The following is a 14,277-nucleotide window of genomic DNA, read 5'->3' as shown; positions in this document are numbered from 1 at the left end:
ATCCGTGGCAACACCAACCCATTACACATAAGGATTCGCCAGAATTTGCACCAAACTCCCGTTTTCTATCATTTTTGATAGGAAAAAAAAAAATCCAGTCACTGTTTTGATTTTCAGTTTGTCGATAATGAAATGCATGTAATAGCATTTCATTTTCAAAAGCAACTTCATCGTGGCAATAATGAGTAGACCAAATTTACAAGCTGTGCATTACTCACATTAAGGACTGGAATTACCAGTCACACTGAAGCTATTATTTCAAAGTAGGAAGATTTCTCCCAGGGAAGAGAGTCAGCAAGACTCTACTCTATTAAGAAAGAACTCCTGTGAACATTTAATTGATACTGTTGCATGTAAATTACTTAACCAAATAAATTTCAAATATTTACTTCAATGGAGCTCCAACTGCCAGTGTCACAGTCCGGAAAGGTCCATGACCCGGGTTTTTGTACTGATGCAAGTGACTGCCATGTTGTTCATGTGTCTGTGCACACAGGACTCGTTTCAGAATAGAAATGAACAAAGCAGACAATGAAGCAGGCAATGCAGCTATTGACTCGCTGCTCAACTACGAGACTGTTAAGGTGAGTTTTAAATGCCCCACACACACGCACCTGTACACACCTACCAAATCTGCTCCTTGAGCTGACTTTGACCAGGCACATCGATATTAACAAATGTGTATGTCACCATCTAAATATTTATATTATCTATTTGAGGTCTATAATACAGTGGCCCTGAGAGGCCAAACACCAGCAATAAGAAAAACGCTGCAAAAGCACTCAAACCTTGGCTTGGAGAATGGTTGTTATTATGTTAGACGAAATTTCAGGAAAATGATTTAAAGCATGCTTTTGTATATATGTATAAGGTCAGAATGTTTGTAAAACATGGATTAATTATTTCAGAATCATTTTTATCTGTCACAAAAACCTCAAATTATCCCAATTCATAGACTTGGAATTCTTTTGCATTTCTACTTGAATATATCAAAATATTTGATTAATTCTCTGTTGGTTATTCCATCAGCTATTTTCTTTTCAGCTCTAACACATTATAAAAGCATAATTTCCTGTGTTTTTACTTTTCTCATATTTCTTTGTCTTCATTTCTTCCTCTTAATTCTCTGCGGCACTCTTCTTCTCAGTATGAAATTGTCCACCATTTCTGTAAATGTCACTTCAGTAGCTACAAACAATGAGACATTTATCACCGGACACTCAGGACTATTTTCACGGTTTAGTCAATGGCCCAAATTGTGTCCCAATTATAGTTTTGGACTGAAAGGTATCTGCCACTGGGGGCTTTAAAAATATAATAGAAATGTCATCTGAAGTCCTGGGTGGTTTATGAGTGAGAAAGAGTCTCACCTGCCTGATGTGATCAGTAAAGATTACTGTAAACTTTTCTCAAGGTCACATTACCTTAAAACTCTATCTCGTTCAGTTTTAAATCTCTTTTTAGGCAATCTTTTAGTACACAGCACAAACACAAACATAATCAGTGTCGCGTTTCATTGCTTCGTTGGCCGTTGCAGATATATTTTGGATACCATGTTATTTTCTTTGCCGTATTATTTTGCGTCCTGTTTTTCTTAACGTTTTGTTCTGTGTTATTTTGTGTCATCTGTGTCAATGCGGCTGGATTTAGCATCACTCTGAGCTGTGAGTGTGCATATGTAATTAGATCTCCGCCCACTCAGAAATCCGTTCCACTTTCACAAAGGGCTGGATGAGAACCTGAATACGGCTCCTTGCACTGCTTCGGTTTGTCCTCCATGCGCTACTTTCTAGTCTCGCTTATTTGGTACATTTCCTTATATGCAAATCAGTGGCAGGTCTGTGTCCGCACAGCACCACTGCCGTTAGCTAGAGAAGCAAATCGCCCACTTAACCAGAGCAGAGAAACAATGATGCAAGCTAAACAAACAGCCGTGCAGCAACAATATTAGGTAATTGGCAGCAGAGTTGAGGAGGATTGTTATGATTATATTGTTGTTTTATGTGCCGAATTTAAGAGATGTGCAGGAGAGTGCTGGTGGCTGAGGCGCTTTCTTTTTTCCCCCCCTTTAAACGATAGCTGTATGTCTTAATCAGAATTAGTGCTGCTTGTGTGGTGTAACACTTAAAAGAGCTATGTGCACTCCGTTAGTAATCTAGGTGTCTGTGTAAGCTGCTACAGATGTAAACACAGAGGATGATGACAATGTCGGTGATGAAAAATCTGCAGCAATTCTTGTTTAACTTGCACGGGATGTTTAGGCTTTTCTCTCTCTTTTTTTTCTTGTTCCAGTTGTCGAATAGTTGTAACATTTGTTGTGATTCTGCTATTACTGTTTTACTGCCAAATCTTCACCATGCAAAGATAAGGCAGCTGTATTGCTTTCCACATCCTTTAAAATCTAACGGGAGCAGATTAAGAGACAGAGACATGAAAAAGTGCTTTAGAGGCCAACTGAGACCCAGACTATGCCCAGAGCGGTCACAGAGAACAAATGCAGCCTCGAGGCAGGCTGCGCAAAAGTGTCTATCTGGCCGACACGGCTCTCCATGCTTCCTTAACCTTTAACCATTACCATATTTGAGTCTCTCCCTCTTTCACTCTCGACTTACTCTTTCATTCCTTTTGTGAATGTTCTCATTGTCTCCGTGGCCTGTGCTCTGTGTCTTAATACTTCTCATCTCTGCTGCAGTATTTCAATAATGAAAAGTACGAAGCTGAAAGGTATGATGGATTCCTGAAGATCTATGAGTCATCCTCTTTAAAAACCACGTCCACACTCGCCACGCTCAACTTTGGTCAGAGTGCCATCTTCAGCGTCGGCCTCACCGCCATCATGCTGCTCGCTAGCAAGGGCATTGCAGCAGGTGAGTGTGGAGCTTGGAAAGGTGATACGTAAATGTCTGTTGTGGGCTTCCGATTTCTTTTGAGCCATAAATTGAATTGGATCCATGTGTAAAGGTAAAAAAAAAACCAAAAAACTTGCTAGACTGACTTGAGCTGAATATAACTCTTCATGCCAATGATTTGTGGTAAGAACACAATGGAAATAGGGTTTAGACATAAATAAGTTTAAACATCTCAAAACAAAATCAAATGGACCGATGAAACTGGAAAAGAAAAGTAAACTCTGCCTGAACTGCATAATAGAAACTAAATGAGAACAAAACACAGCAAGCATGAAAAAGTGGCATGAATAGGATATAAAATAGCTTTGATGCAGAAATTGAAATCACAGGGGGTGGAGATGGTTTGTCTACTTTCTCAGCTTGAAAGAAAGAGAAGGAGGAAAAAAAGGTTTGGCTGTTATTTATTTTTTTGGATCTTGCATCCAAAGACGCATACATGATACAGTAGAGCGAGAGCATGTGCATCGCTGTAAGCTGTTCTGTTGCTTTTCTATAGGTACGATGACGGTGGGAGACCTGGTCATGGTGAACGGGCTGCTCTTTCAGCTCTCCCTCCCTTTAAACTTCCTGGGTACAGTGTACAGAGAGACCAGACAGGCCCTTATAGACATGAACACTCTTTTCACTCTGCTCAACGTCGACACCAAGATAAAGGTAACTTATCGGCCTGTCACGCGCTTCTTCACATTTATTTTTTCTCCTCCTGACGGTAGAGAACGGAATAGGTGAATCAGAGCAGAATAAATGAATCTCCACAGAGTTGAATCTTAAAAATTGAAAATAAAGGCAAGTCCAAAATGTGATGAAGCCTGTTACCCATCCATTTTCTCCAGCAGATTTTAAAAAAAGAAGCGAGCGGTAAAAGATTTTAACAGCAGACTGAGTTTCTCTTATTGCTGCATGACTAACCTATGCACGTGTTGTAAAAAAAAATGATAGGTTGCAGTCAAACATAGTAATTACGTGCTTCATGTGACTCAGGTGCTTCCTCGTCTATTGCCACTTGTAGTGCATGACATTGCTCGCTGCATTAATGCGATCAGTTTGGGGATATCATGGGAATTTCTTGTGGATCTATCGGCTGCTTGCTTAGTGATTTATTCAGTGTTTTTTTAATTAGAGCATCCATAATTTAGTCTGAGTTTTGTAGTATATTAAAAGCTTTCTTTAAACCCCCTCCAAAAAAACTAGGCCTTGTTTGCCTTGTTTTTATAGTTAATTTCACTCCAGTGTTTCAGTTAATTTGTTGTGTTGCAATTATCTGTTGGACTATACAAATGATAAACTTGTTAACTTGCCTAATATTTGTGTTGTGTTCCAGCGCAATTATTGATTATGACTAGTGGTAGCAAAACAGACAGAAACAAAGGAGTGTCAGTGGGGAGAAATGAAAGGTCAAACTGCACTTAAGTGAATGGCTTTCTGTTAAAATTGCTACACTCATATAATTTTGGTCATTAGTGATTACTGAGTGCGCTTTCAAAGCACGGTATTGGTCTGTCTCATCCTGTGGTTACAGGAGAGGTTGAAGAAGCTGGCAGCCTCTTAAAGTAAATTTTTTGCCTTGTTAATGTTTTTTTTGTTGTTAACAAAAGCCACTTCTGCCTGCAGTGCAGCTTTCTCAGTGTCTCCTTTATTGTTCCCCTGCCAGCTGAGGGTGCAAATAACAATTCTATCAGTACTTCCTGAAAAATGACTAAAATAATGAAATAATTGTGGGATTAATCTACCACCAGTGCACAATTTCATCCTATAGAAATTAGGAACGTTTAGACAGATCCTGCTCTTTAAATTATAAAATGCCCAACATTTGTACAATTTCTAATCTGCAAACCTCATATTTATTTGATTTTCTTATTTCATGGGATGTTTCATTGTATGGATCGTTTTCCTTTCTTTGTTTTAGACAGCCTATGTTGCGTCAGAAGAGTGCACTTAAGTGCAAATGGGCACCTCCTTCCTAACAATACAAAGGCCATTCTCATCTGCAGCCTGTAATTACAGTCAGAGAAATGAATCTGTCCAGTTACTTTTCTCTCATCAGTAATATTCCTCTCCATTGTAATTCCCAGTGGAATGGCGCTGCCCAGCAGGCCATTACTGTCTGAGTATGTGGGGGTTTTGTTGGGGTCTTTTTTTGGTAACACACTGGCCAATTATGTAGATGTAAAAAAAATTTAAAAGTCTCCCTCTCTTGAAGCTGCAACACTAAATAAAAGACAAATTATTTTGGCTTTTTTCCCATGTCGCAGGGTGTGAAATTATCATCTGTTTATACTAATGGACTGAGAGTTATTTGTATTAATTGACTGAGGTGGATAGTGTGTGATTATGTTGCTATTAGGTGGTATAGACATTGAGCAGAACATGCTTTTACTCTGAAGCTAAGGACAGCGTTTTATTCACTGCTGACCTTGGCTGCATCGCCGCACTGTGACTGAGCTCAGTATGTACCGAAAATTTTCACGCCTATTGATCCTTCAATCACTATGAAGGGCAGCGTGTGAAGATTCATACGGCCTTTTTGAAACGACCTCTCAAATTTGCTGTGAATGTCTCGCTTTATGCAGTCCATGTAGGCTCCGTGCTCCAGCAGTATGCCTCTTTACAAGGTGTTGGAGTAATGTTGCATCATGTTAAGCCTTCTCTGCCAGTGGCTGTTCTGGATCCTTCCTTCTTTTTCCATTTTGCCTGTCTTAACCCTCTGATGGTGCGCTCTAGGAGAAGGATCTCGCCCCACCATTAACCATCACACCACAGGAGGCCACCATCCGCTTTGAGGATGTCTATTTTGAATACCTGGAGGGCCAGAAAGTCCTAAACGGAGTGTCCTTCGAAGTACCTGCTGGGAAGAAGGTGGCTATAGTTGGCGGCAGCGGGTCGGGGTAGGTAACCTTTCCGAGATCTGCGCTGTACGTTAAACCTTTAACCCAGCCCGTGTCATCTTATTTGCATGTCTTAGACAGTCTTATCACATATCATCAGTAGAGTGGGGGGTGTAGCTCCCCCAGCTCACAGACAGAAGGATGCTGACGATTGGTTCCATGTCTGGTTGCAGGAAGAGCACCATTGTGCGGCTTTTGTTCCGCTTCTACGAGCCCCAGCGGGGGAACATCTACATAGCGGGGCAGAATATCCGAGACGTCAGCCTTGACAGCCTGAGGAAGCTTTTGGGGGTTGTTCCTCAGGTATGAGAAAATCCATCACAGAAATAAACAGAAATGAAAAAGTGTTTTTATCAGCCACACAGAGATTTTTATTTATTTTATTTTGTGTTTTTGGCGGGGGTGGGGTGGTGGGGTGGTGGGGTCTGAACCTTCTCCTCCTCAGAAGAAGCACATGGACCTTTTGTCTCTAAGTGGTAAAGGTAATAATATATTGTTAGTGATTAAGCACAACAAGGGGGCAGCAAAGAACAATGTAACATTAACCATTAACAATAGCATTCAGAAATGAGCTGAATTCAGTTTGGTTTTCACTGCAGTGAGCTCAGAGGCTGATCTGAACAGATGGTACATGCACATATTTTTGTCATTTGCTTCCTTCACGTTCTCCTTCTTTGTAACTGCAGTCTTCTGTTTCTTTCACTGCTGCAATTAAAAAAAACCCAAAAAAATAATCTCTGAAGCCTTATTTTTTTCTTAACTGTGTTTCTGTCAGGATGCCGTTCTGTTCCACAACACCATCTTCTACAACCTGCATTACGGGAAAATCAACGCCACGCCAGAGGAGGTCTATCAAGTAGCTCGTCTAGCAGGCCTCCATGACGCTATCCTCAGGATGCCCAATGGCTATGACACCCAGGTTGGGGAGCGGGGCCTCAAGCTGTCAGGTTAGCTGCATCATTATGCCTGCTGTTTAAGTACGCTCTTTCCATGCAAGCCACGGAAAAGCCTTGTTTTGCTTTTTTCTGGATGGTATACTACACTGGAAAAAAGAAAATCACACCCATTCTCTTAATAATTTGCGCGCTAATAGTTCCACATTATAATATAGTAGTTATACAGAAATCTAAGACTGGCTGTTTCTCTTGTTTGTTTGCTTTTTATTATTTTCACTGAGGAGTATCCACTGGTTCCATTCATTTATTTTAAAATCACACAAAAAAAGAATTATTCATGACAAATGGAATTTTCTAAGAAGAAAAAAAATGGGCTTCTTATTTAGTTATTTATGTTCAAACAGCTAAAAGTCCAAAATCAAAACCATTGTTGAAACCATTTGTTGGAAAATGTTATAACAATACATGTTTTGAGCCCTATTTTGCTTAATCAGTTATCAACTACTTTTTGTTTATGTTATTTCACTGGATTGTAAATTGTATAACTTTATAAATGTTTAATTAATAGCGAAAAATTGATTTTTTTTCTACGATGAAAATATAAACGTAACACAGTTTAACTGACTATATACACTTAGAAGCCACATCATTAGGCACGCCTTGCTAGTACTAGCTTTGACCTCTTTTTTTGGTCTCAGAACTGCCTCATTTCTTCATGGGATGGATTCAGAAACATGCTGGAAACATTATTTTGGTCCATATTGACATGAAAAGATCTCACAGCTGCTAAAGATTTTTCAGCTGTGCATTCATGATTGGAATCTCTCGCTCTACCACATCTCAATGGTGCTCTGTTGCATTGAGATCTGGTGACTGCGAAGGCTGTTTAAGTGCAGTGGAATCACTGTCGCGTTCAAGAAACCAGTCTGGGATGATTTGAGCTTTGTGACATGGCACATGTTATCCTGCTGCAAGCAGCCATCATAGGATGGATACAATACGGATACAATAGGGATGGGTATCGTTTAGGTTTTATCCAATACCGGTGCCAAACCGGTACTTTTGAAACGGTGCCGGTGCTTAAATGGTGCTTAAACCGGTGCTTAAAGAATGGAGAACACAAAATCGGTCCAAAAACCTCTCATGTTCAGCTGTTTTTTTGTAAAAAGATAACAATGTTAGCCTTTTCTGCAGCTATGGGGCATATATGGTATCACTCTTGGCTGGAAGCAGTGCTTAAACAATGGAAAAAACACAAACTTTATCCAAAAACCGCTCATGTTTAACTGTTTTCCACTTTTTCTTTGGTCATTTTAGCCTTTTTGGCCAGGGTGAAGGGAGTATCTGCCATCAAACAAGAAGACAGCCGCATGTAGCTATGATGATGTTTGCTAGTTCACCTTACATGCATTAATGTAATAACGTGGTTAGCATACTCAACGTAAATTACACACGAACAACATTAAGCTACTCACGCAGAGAAGAACGGCTGCTGCTGCTGCCATCATCATCTGTCATCATTTCTGCTACACTGGCAGGGCTAGGGGCCAGGACTCTCCTCTTCGTGTTTTTGGGGGATGTTGCTAACTCCGGGTCCGATAACAGGCACCACACCCGCAGCTCGGTGTGAGGTCTCACAGCAAGCTATCAAATACGGCGCATTTCTCAGCTTTTAAAAAAAACGCTATGCGTCGCCAGGTGTTTCATCGGATTTGAGGTGTTACCTCCTTTGACAGTATCACAGTATCAGCTTAAAGCACTTGTTACAGGCTGCTGAGTTTGCATATTTTGCTGTGAAGTACAGCCAGACTTTTGACCGCTTTGCCGTGGTCATTTTTAATCTGTAGCTCTGCTCTAAAAGAACGTACGTACCTGGCCCCGCCTACTAGCCTCAGAAACGTAAAATGATTGGCTAGAATCTAAAGTGTATCACAGCTCAGGAAAAAAAAGCACCGAAATAAAGCACCGAAATGTGCACTGCTTTTCGGTCTGGTTACCGTTTATGTCAGATGGCACCGGATACCGGTACCCATCCCTAGTCAGCAACAGTACTCAGGTAGACTGGTGGCTTTAAACCATGCTGTGTTGGTATTAGCAGGCCCAAAATCTGCCACCATTTCACCCCATCACTAGCCTGAACTGTTGATACGAGTCAGGATTGTGCTGCTCTTCTCTTCGTTGCCTTCCTATCACCTCAGAGCAGTCTGACTATTCCCCTCTTATCTCTGGCATCAACATTTTCATCCAGAGAACACAGGATATTCTCTCTCGCTCTTTCTTTTTTAAGATCATTCTCTATAAACCGTACAGATGGTTATGTGGGAAAATTCTCAATATATCAGCAATTTGTGACCAGCCCATTTGACACCAACAGCCATGCCACGTTCACTGTAACGGCTGCTCAGTTTGAACTTCAGCAGGTCATCTTGACCGTGAAGTAGGGCAGAATAAAGAGATGAAGCAATAAGTTCTCATTGTTATTTAAGAGTTGCACATGTTGTAGCTTTTCTTTCAAATAAATTCTGTTGTCTTTGTTATCAAATTCAATGAAATGAGCACATTGTTAGAAACATTAGTTTCAGCATAGTATGTTTATATGAAAGTACCATGAATGAACCAGGAGCATTGTATCATATAGCTGCTGAGCTGACTTTCCTGACATGTCGCCTCTGAGCATGGCTTTTTGAAATAGTTTTAACTGTGATTAATCTCTCGCTGTACTGTCATTACTTCAACATTTTCTTCAATTTAGAGTCTGAACTTGTTTAATGGCATGTTGCCTTACAGTTAGTCACCCTCATTTGATCTACACATGACTGTGTAGTATTAGGTTCCTAGCATCACTGTGCAACTCATTTAGCCCACGTAAACACACATAGTGTGAGCATTTTCACTCAGCATTCAAGATGCAATTACTGGCAGCACAGATTTCTTTATGTGGAGTGACAGAGTGAGTGAGAGAATGGACAAAATAAAGACGTGACTAACTTCTCATTAATTTCACTGCGGCTGTACGTGACAGCTGCCTGTGAGTTTGCGAGAGGAGGAAGGGAGTGGGGGGTGGGGGTGGGGGGGGGGGGACGAGGAAGGAGGCAGTCTGGGCTCTCAGACTCCTAACTTTCTTCATTTCTGTTCTCCACTGCCAGCAGTATTTACTCTCCCCGAACACCGCTCGCTTTCAAGTGGCCGCACACGGCTCATATGTAATAAAGGCAAAGTCAGGCACAGCGGGAGAAATCTTTGCGTCCTGCTGATTTTTCTTCACAATTAAATCAGGTCTGGTTTTTTTTTCCTCTCTTTTTTTTTTCTTCTTCCTTTTCTTACCAGACTGAAACGTGTAGCATTGGTATAGTCTAGGTGTTGGCCCTCAGTTTGAGGTAATTATCTAGCGAGAAGGGTCAGACAGAGACTTGCAGTAACGCGCATTTCAAAGGTTTTGGCATTCGCCTTGCTATTTATGACGTCTGGTTTGTTCCAGGAGGGGAGAAGCAACGGGTCGCAATCGCACGGGCGATACTAAAGAATCCGCCCATCCTCCTGTATGACGAAGCAACCTCCTCCCTGGACTCCATCACTGAAGAGGTCAGTCTGACAGTGACAGACACTAGCACCAATTTCTAATATACCCACAAATGCCCGCTCCTGGCTGCACGCACACATTAGCATGTCTGCATACACATTTAACAGAACAAACACCCACTCAGTCACCTGCTGTAGGTACACAATAATTCAGCTCATTCCTGCGTCACATACCTGCTGCGACATACACCCGCTGCACACACACACGCACGCACGCATACCACCCCCATGTTCTCCCTTGCCACCTGCCACTGTTTTCTCCTACTTAATCTCCAGCTCAGCTTAAACCACACAGTCTTTGTAAATGTTACATTTAATGAGAAAGTTCAGCACGCCCTCACTGAACTTCAGGGAAAAGAGTGGGGCAGTAGACGTGGTTGTTAATTGAGTTTTTTATTTCCTCTCTCTCTTGCTTCTCGTCATGATGGTGTTTTTAAATTATCATATGTAAACACTGCAAAGAAAAAAGCATATGGAGGTGGATGTTGCTGAGCAACATTGTGTTGACTTAGCTTCTCTTTCAAATCAAAGTTTGCGAGTACATTTCATATATTTCCTGTCATTCATGCTCTCTTTCCCCCCCCCTCCTCCCTTTCTTTTCAGACCTTTGTTATTGCAAACTTGGAAATATTTTCCTTTGGATTACGGGGGTACTCTTGTAAAGCTTAACAGTGTAGTAATGTTATTTGTCCTTGTGTGCATCCAGAACATCCTGACTTCAATGAAGGAGATGGTGAAGGACAGGACGTCTGTGTTTATCGCCCACAGGCTTTCCACCATCGTAGACGCAGATGAGATTATAGTGCTCAATGAGGTGAGAACTCAGCCATTTATTTTTTTTACTTGTTAATCAGGGCAGAATGAGATCATCTTCAGGTGTAATGCAATTTCATACGACTGCTGAGTGTGCCCAAGTATAAACACACAGTGTGTTAATTGCCAGTCCAATTAGACGATTTTACATTGAAGGATGATGACCCGCACTGCGTGACCCCCAGTGCACCGCTTGTGCCAGCAACTAGAAATAAGTTAGCAAGTCGTCTGTCTCTCTCCTTTCTTTTTCTTTTTTTTTTTTTGGCACTCATTTATTTACCTTTCTTGAATGTACGTGATAAAAACATGCTTTGTTTAGCGTCTCTCATTAATTTCAACAACAACAGGACACTGTTGGTAGAAGTGAATGTATTATTTTCTCCATAAGGGCTCATTAAACCAGTCAGACTCAACTGGGTGTTTTGGTCAGATGGCGTGTCTTGTTTGTCTCGGTGACTAATAATGTATGGGCCAGCTTCCCAGACACTGATGAGGCCCTATCCACGACTAAACATGTCTTTCCGCGGCGCTCGCCATACAAATGGCTTTATGCGGTTTTTCGGTCAGATGCGTTTAAGTCAGGGTGGAGGTGAGCAGCGATACTTGGTGTGCTTTGCTATTGTGTGCTGCATTACAGAGCTGTCCCAGCTGCTTGGGCTCGGAGACGTTGCAGAGCACAACACAGTGAAGTCAGTTATTATCTGGAAAGAAAGAGTTCAAATAAAATGTAACACAGGTGAAGTGACATTTTCCGCCAGCGCTCGAGTCAGATGGGATAAAATGAGAAGAGGCTCTCTTTGAACTGCGGCGAGTTGAGCCTGTGCCGTTCGTGTTTCCCGAGTCAGATGGCGGGGATCAGAGGGTCGTGGCGAGGAGGCATGTTTGCGTGTGATGTCGCCACGGCGTTTGCTAGTGTCACCAGCAGAGGACTGCCTGGGGTGCTCATTAAAATAACGAGCGGAAGCAGTCACATGTTCATCCTGGGTGCACTAAAGATGATGCCAACACCTCTGCATGCTCATGGGCGGTGGGGGGAGGGGGGTGCTTTCATTTGTGTGTGACTGTGTGGGAGGGCTGTGTGGCATGTGTGTGGATTTGCGTGCGTGTCTGCGTGTTTTGCAAGAGGAATGCAACAGTTGTTGGGGAGGCGGCAGGGATTCTTATTGGAGGGGGGGGGTGTCTGCAGAGAGAGTGGCCGTGAAGAGATGCTAGCTATGATTCTGTGTTAACAGCCCTTTTTATTGTCCTGTGAAACCCCCCACCCCACCATTTAGACTTTATTTTTTCCATATAATTTGGTTTCCTTTTCTCTGCTTAGGGTAAAGTGGCGGAGCGAGGCACCCACCAGGCTCTGCTCAGCACCGCTGGCAGCCTATACGGAAACCTCTGGAACGCTCAGAACAGCAGAATCCTGAACAGCAGGAAGAACTCGGCCGAGCCGCGGGCCGAGCGGCTGTCCCAGAAGGAGGAGGAGAGGAAGAAATTGCAGGAGGAGATCCTCAACAGTGTGAAAGGCTGTGGGAACTGCTCCTGTTGAGAGAAGCTGCCACCCACCATGTTTGTTCATCCCTCACAGATGGCCTACACTGGAATCCCTGGTCTGCGTGCTATTGGGCAGGCGGGTACATCCCCCACTACCCCACTACCCACTCCAGCCAAAACCCTGTTATTATGACTATCTCTCCTCCTCTCCATGGAAATAAAGGCCAGCGCTCGCCAAAATGGAGGAGGAGGAGCAGGAACAGGGAGCAAGAGTGTTTAGCACTGGCTGATGTCCAGAGAGAGAGAGAGAGAGAGCTTATATGCCAGTTGTCTCAGCTGAAGCAAAGCATAAGAGACCTTGTATATCACATACGTGCGTGCAAGGCATCTGTTAGTCAACATGGTTGCCCCCTCCTCCTCATTTTTTTTTTTGACATCAGGTTTATTGACATCTTCCTCTGCTCTGGAAACAGATGAGCGTACATGTAATGACTTTCATATGCCTTGATAATGATGCAGTTTGTATTGATATGATTTTTAAAAACAATTCTTTACAAAAGGAATGAAACTTAGGTTTGGTTTTTATATATAAAGGGTGTATACGTGCAGCAGGCTGTGCTGCAGTATGTTTGCCCGTCACGTTGTTCTCGACATTTATTCTGAAAATGTGAAGATGTGCAGATGATCTGATCCCAGTAGAAGGTGATATATGTATATTTTATATCTTGTTTGCACGAGTTATTTTGTGCAAACAAGTTCATTATCCTGTTCACACAATTATACGATAAAACTGACTTGTGGAACGTCAAGGCCTTTGTACATCATTTAGATGGCGGCACTCAAAAAAACACTGAACAGCTCCCCCGTGAACTGCTCGTATGTCACGGTCACTTTCATGTAAGCATAACACTGAGACTAAGAGGAAGGAACTCTAATAAATCATGGACGGGTCTCACTACAATTTGAGCTTCATTTACAGGTAACATCTTAAAAGCATTTTTTTAACCATCATATCCCTTAGCCTTGGTTGACAAGCCTCTTCTGATGCAGTTATTTGGGAAGATTGATATTTTTTTGAGTGTATGACCAAAGTAAAGACTCTTTCCGTGTGAAGGTTACGTGTAGATTTGGAAAGACGGACAGTGCACACACACCCTCTCTTTCTGAGGGTTGCTTTAGTTACGAAGCATTTTTTTGTTTGGACCATTGCTATAATTTATCTAAAAATGAAGAAATTTATCACTGGGTGTCTTTCACACTCTGCTTCATAGTGCTTTGGACTATGTTGGTGTGTTGGTACAATTCAGATTAATAAATGTTGGCTTTTCTCTAAATAACAATGATGTCGGCTCCATATGCTTGTTCTGTTTTTAATTTCAGAGCTATGACGATGTATAAAACAAGATTATAGGCATTTATTTTTTCTATCATGGTATCGGGGTTGACACGTCTAAGAGCGATCACAAGATGACACTCAGAGCAGTGCACATTTCTTAGTCATTGATTTTTACTTTTTTAAAGGAATAGTTGTGAAATGTGCCTGTTTCCCAAAAGGTTTAGAAGAGACGTTTAAAATCATATGTGGTTTAAAGCTACAGCAAATTAGCATGGCTTGTCTAATTAGTACAAAATATATACATGTGTTATATGTTTTGTTTAGCAGCTGTTTTTATGCCAGACCAGTTCTCAGTCGTGCAACACATAACATGAATC

At 41.9% G+C, this 14,277-nt stretch overlaps 1 protein-coding gene across 1 annotated transcript in view; it reads left to right on the top strand.

The window, feature by feature from the left end:
• The window catches only part of abcb7 (ATP-binding cassette, sub-family B (MDR/TAP), member 7), a 24,396-nt gene extending 10,119 nt beyond the window's left edge, over nucleotides 1-14,277 (top strand). Inside the window, exons 8-16 of the mRNA XM_086311522.1 lie at nucleotides 497-584; nucleotides 2,693-2,867; nucleotides 3,406-3,563; nucleotides 5,631-5,794; nucleotides 5,968-6,097; nucleotides 6,570-6,741; nucleotides 10,169-10,272; nucleotides 10,976-11,083; nucleotides 12,401-14,277. Coding sequence (XP_086167648.1) covers nucleotides 497-584; nucleotides 2,693-2,867; nucleotides 3,406-3,563; nucleotides 5,631-5,794; nucleotides 5,968-6,097; nucleotides 6,570-6,741; nucleotides 10,169-10,272; nucleotides 10,976-11,083; nucleotides 12,401-12,619 — 1,318 coding nt within the window. The 3' untranslated portion in view covers nucleotides 12,620-14,277. The remainder of the gene's footprint in view (nucleotides 1-496; nucleotides 585-2,692; nucleotides 2,868-3,405; nucleotides 3,564-5,630; nucleotides 5,795-5,967; nucleotides 6,098-6,569; nucleotides 6,742-10,168; nucleotides 10,273-10,975; nucleotides 11,084-12,400) is intronic.

This window comes from Aulonocara sp. 'chitande type north' Nkhata Bay, linkage group LG2, assembly GCF_057382095.1.
Source record: "Aulonocara sp. 'chitande type north' Nkhata Bay isolate Kocher_YH1m ecotype deep benthic linkage group LG2, A_spYH_male_GT1.1, whole genome shotgun sequence".
NCBI classification, from domain to species: domain Eukaryota; kingdom Metazoa; phylum Chordata; class Actinopteri; order Cichliformes; family Cichlidae; genus Aulonocara; species Aulonocara sp. 'chitande type north' Nkhata Bay.
This window is presented reverse-complemented; position numbering and strand designations above follow the sequence as displayed.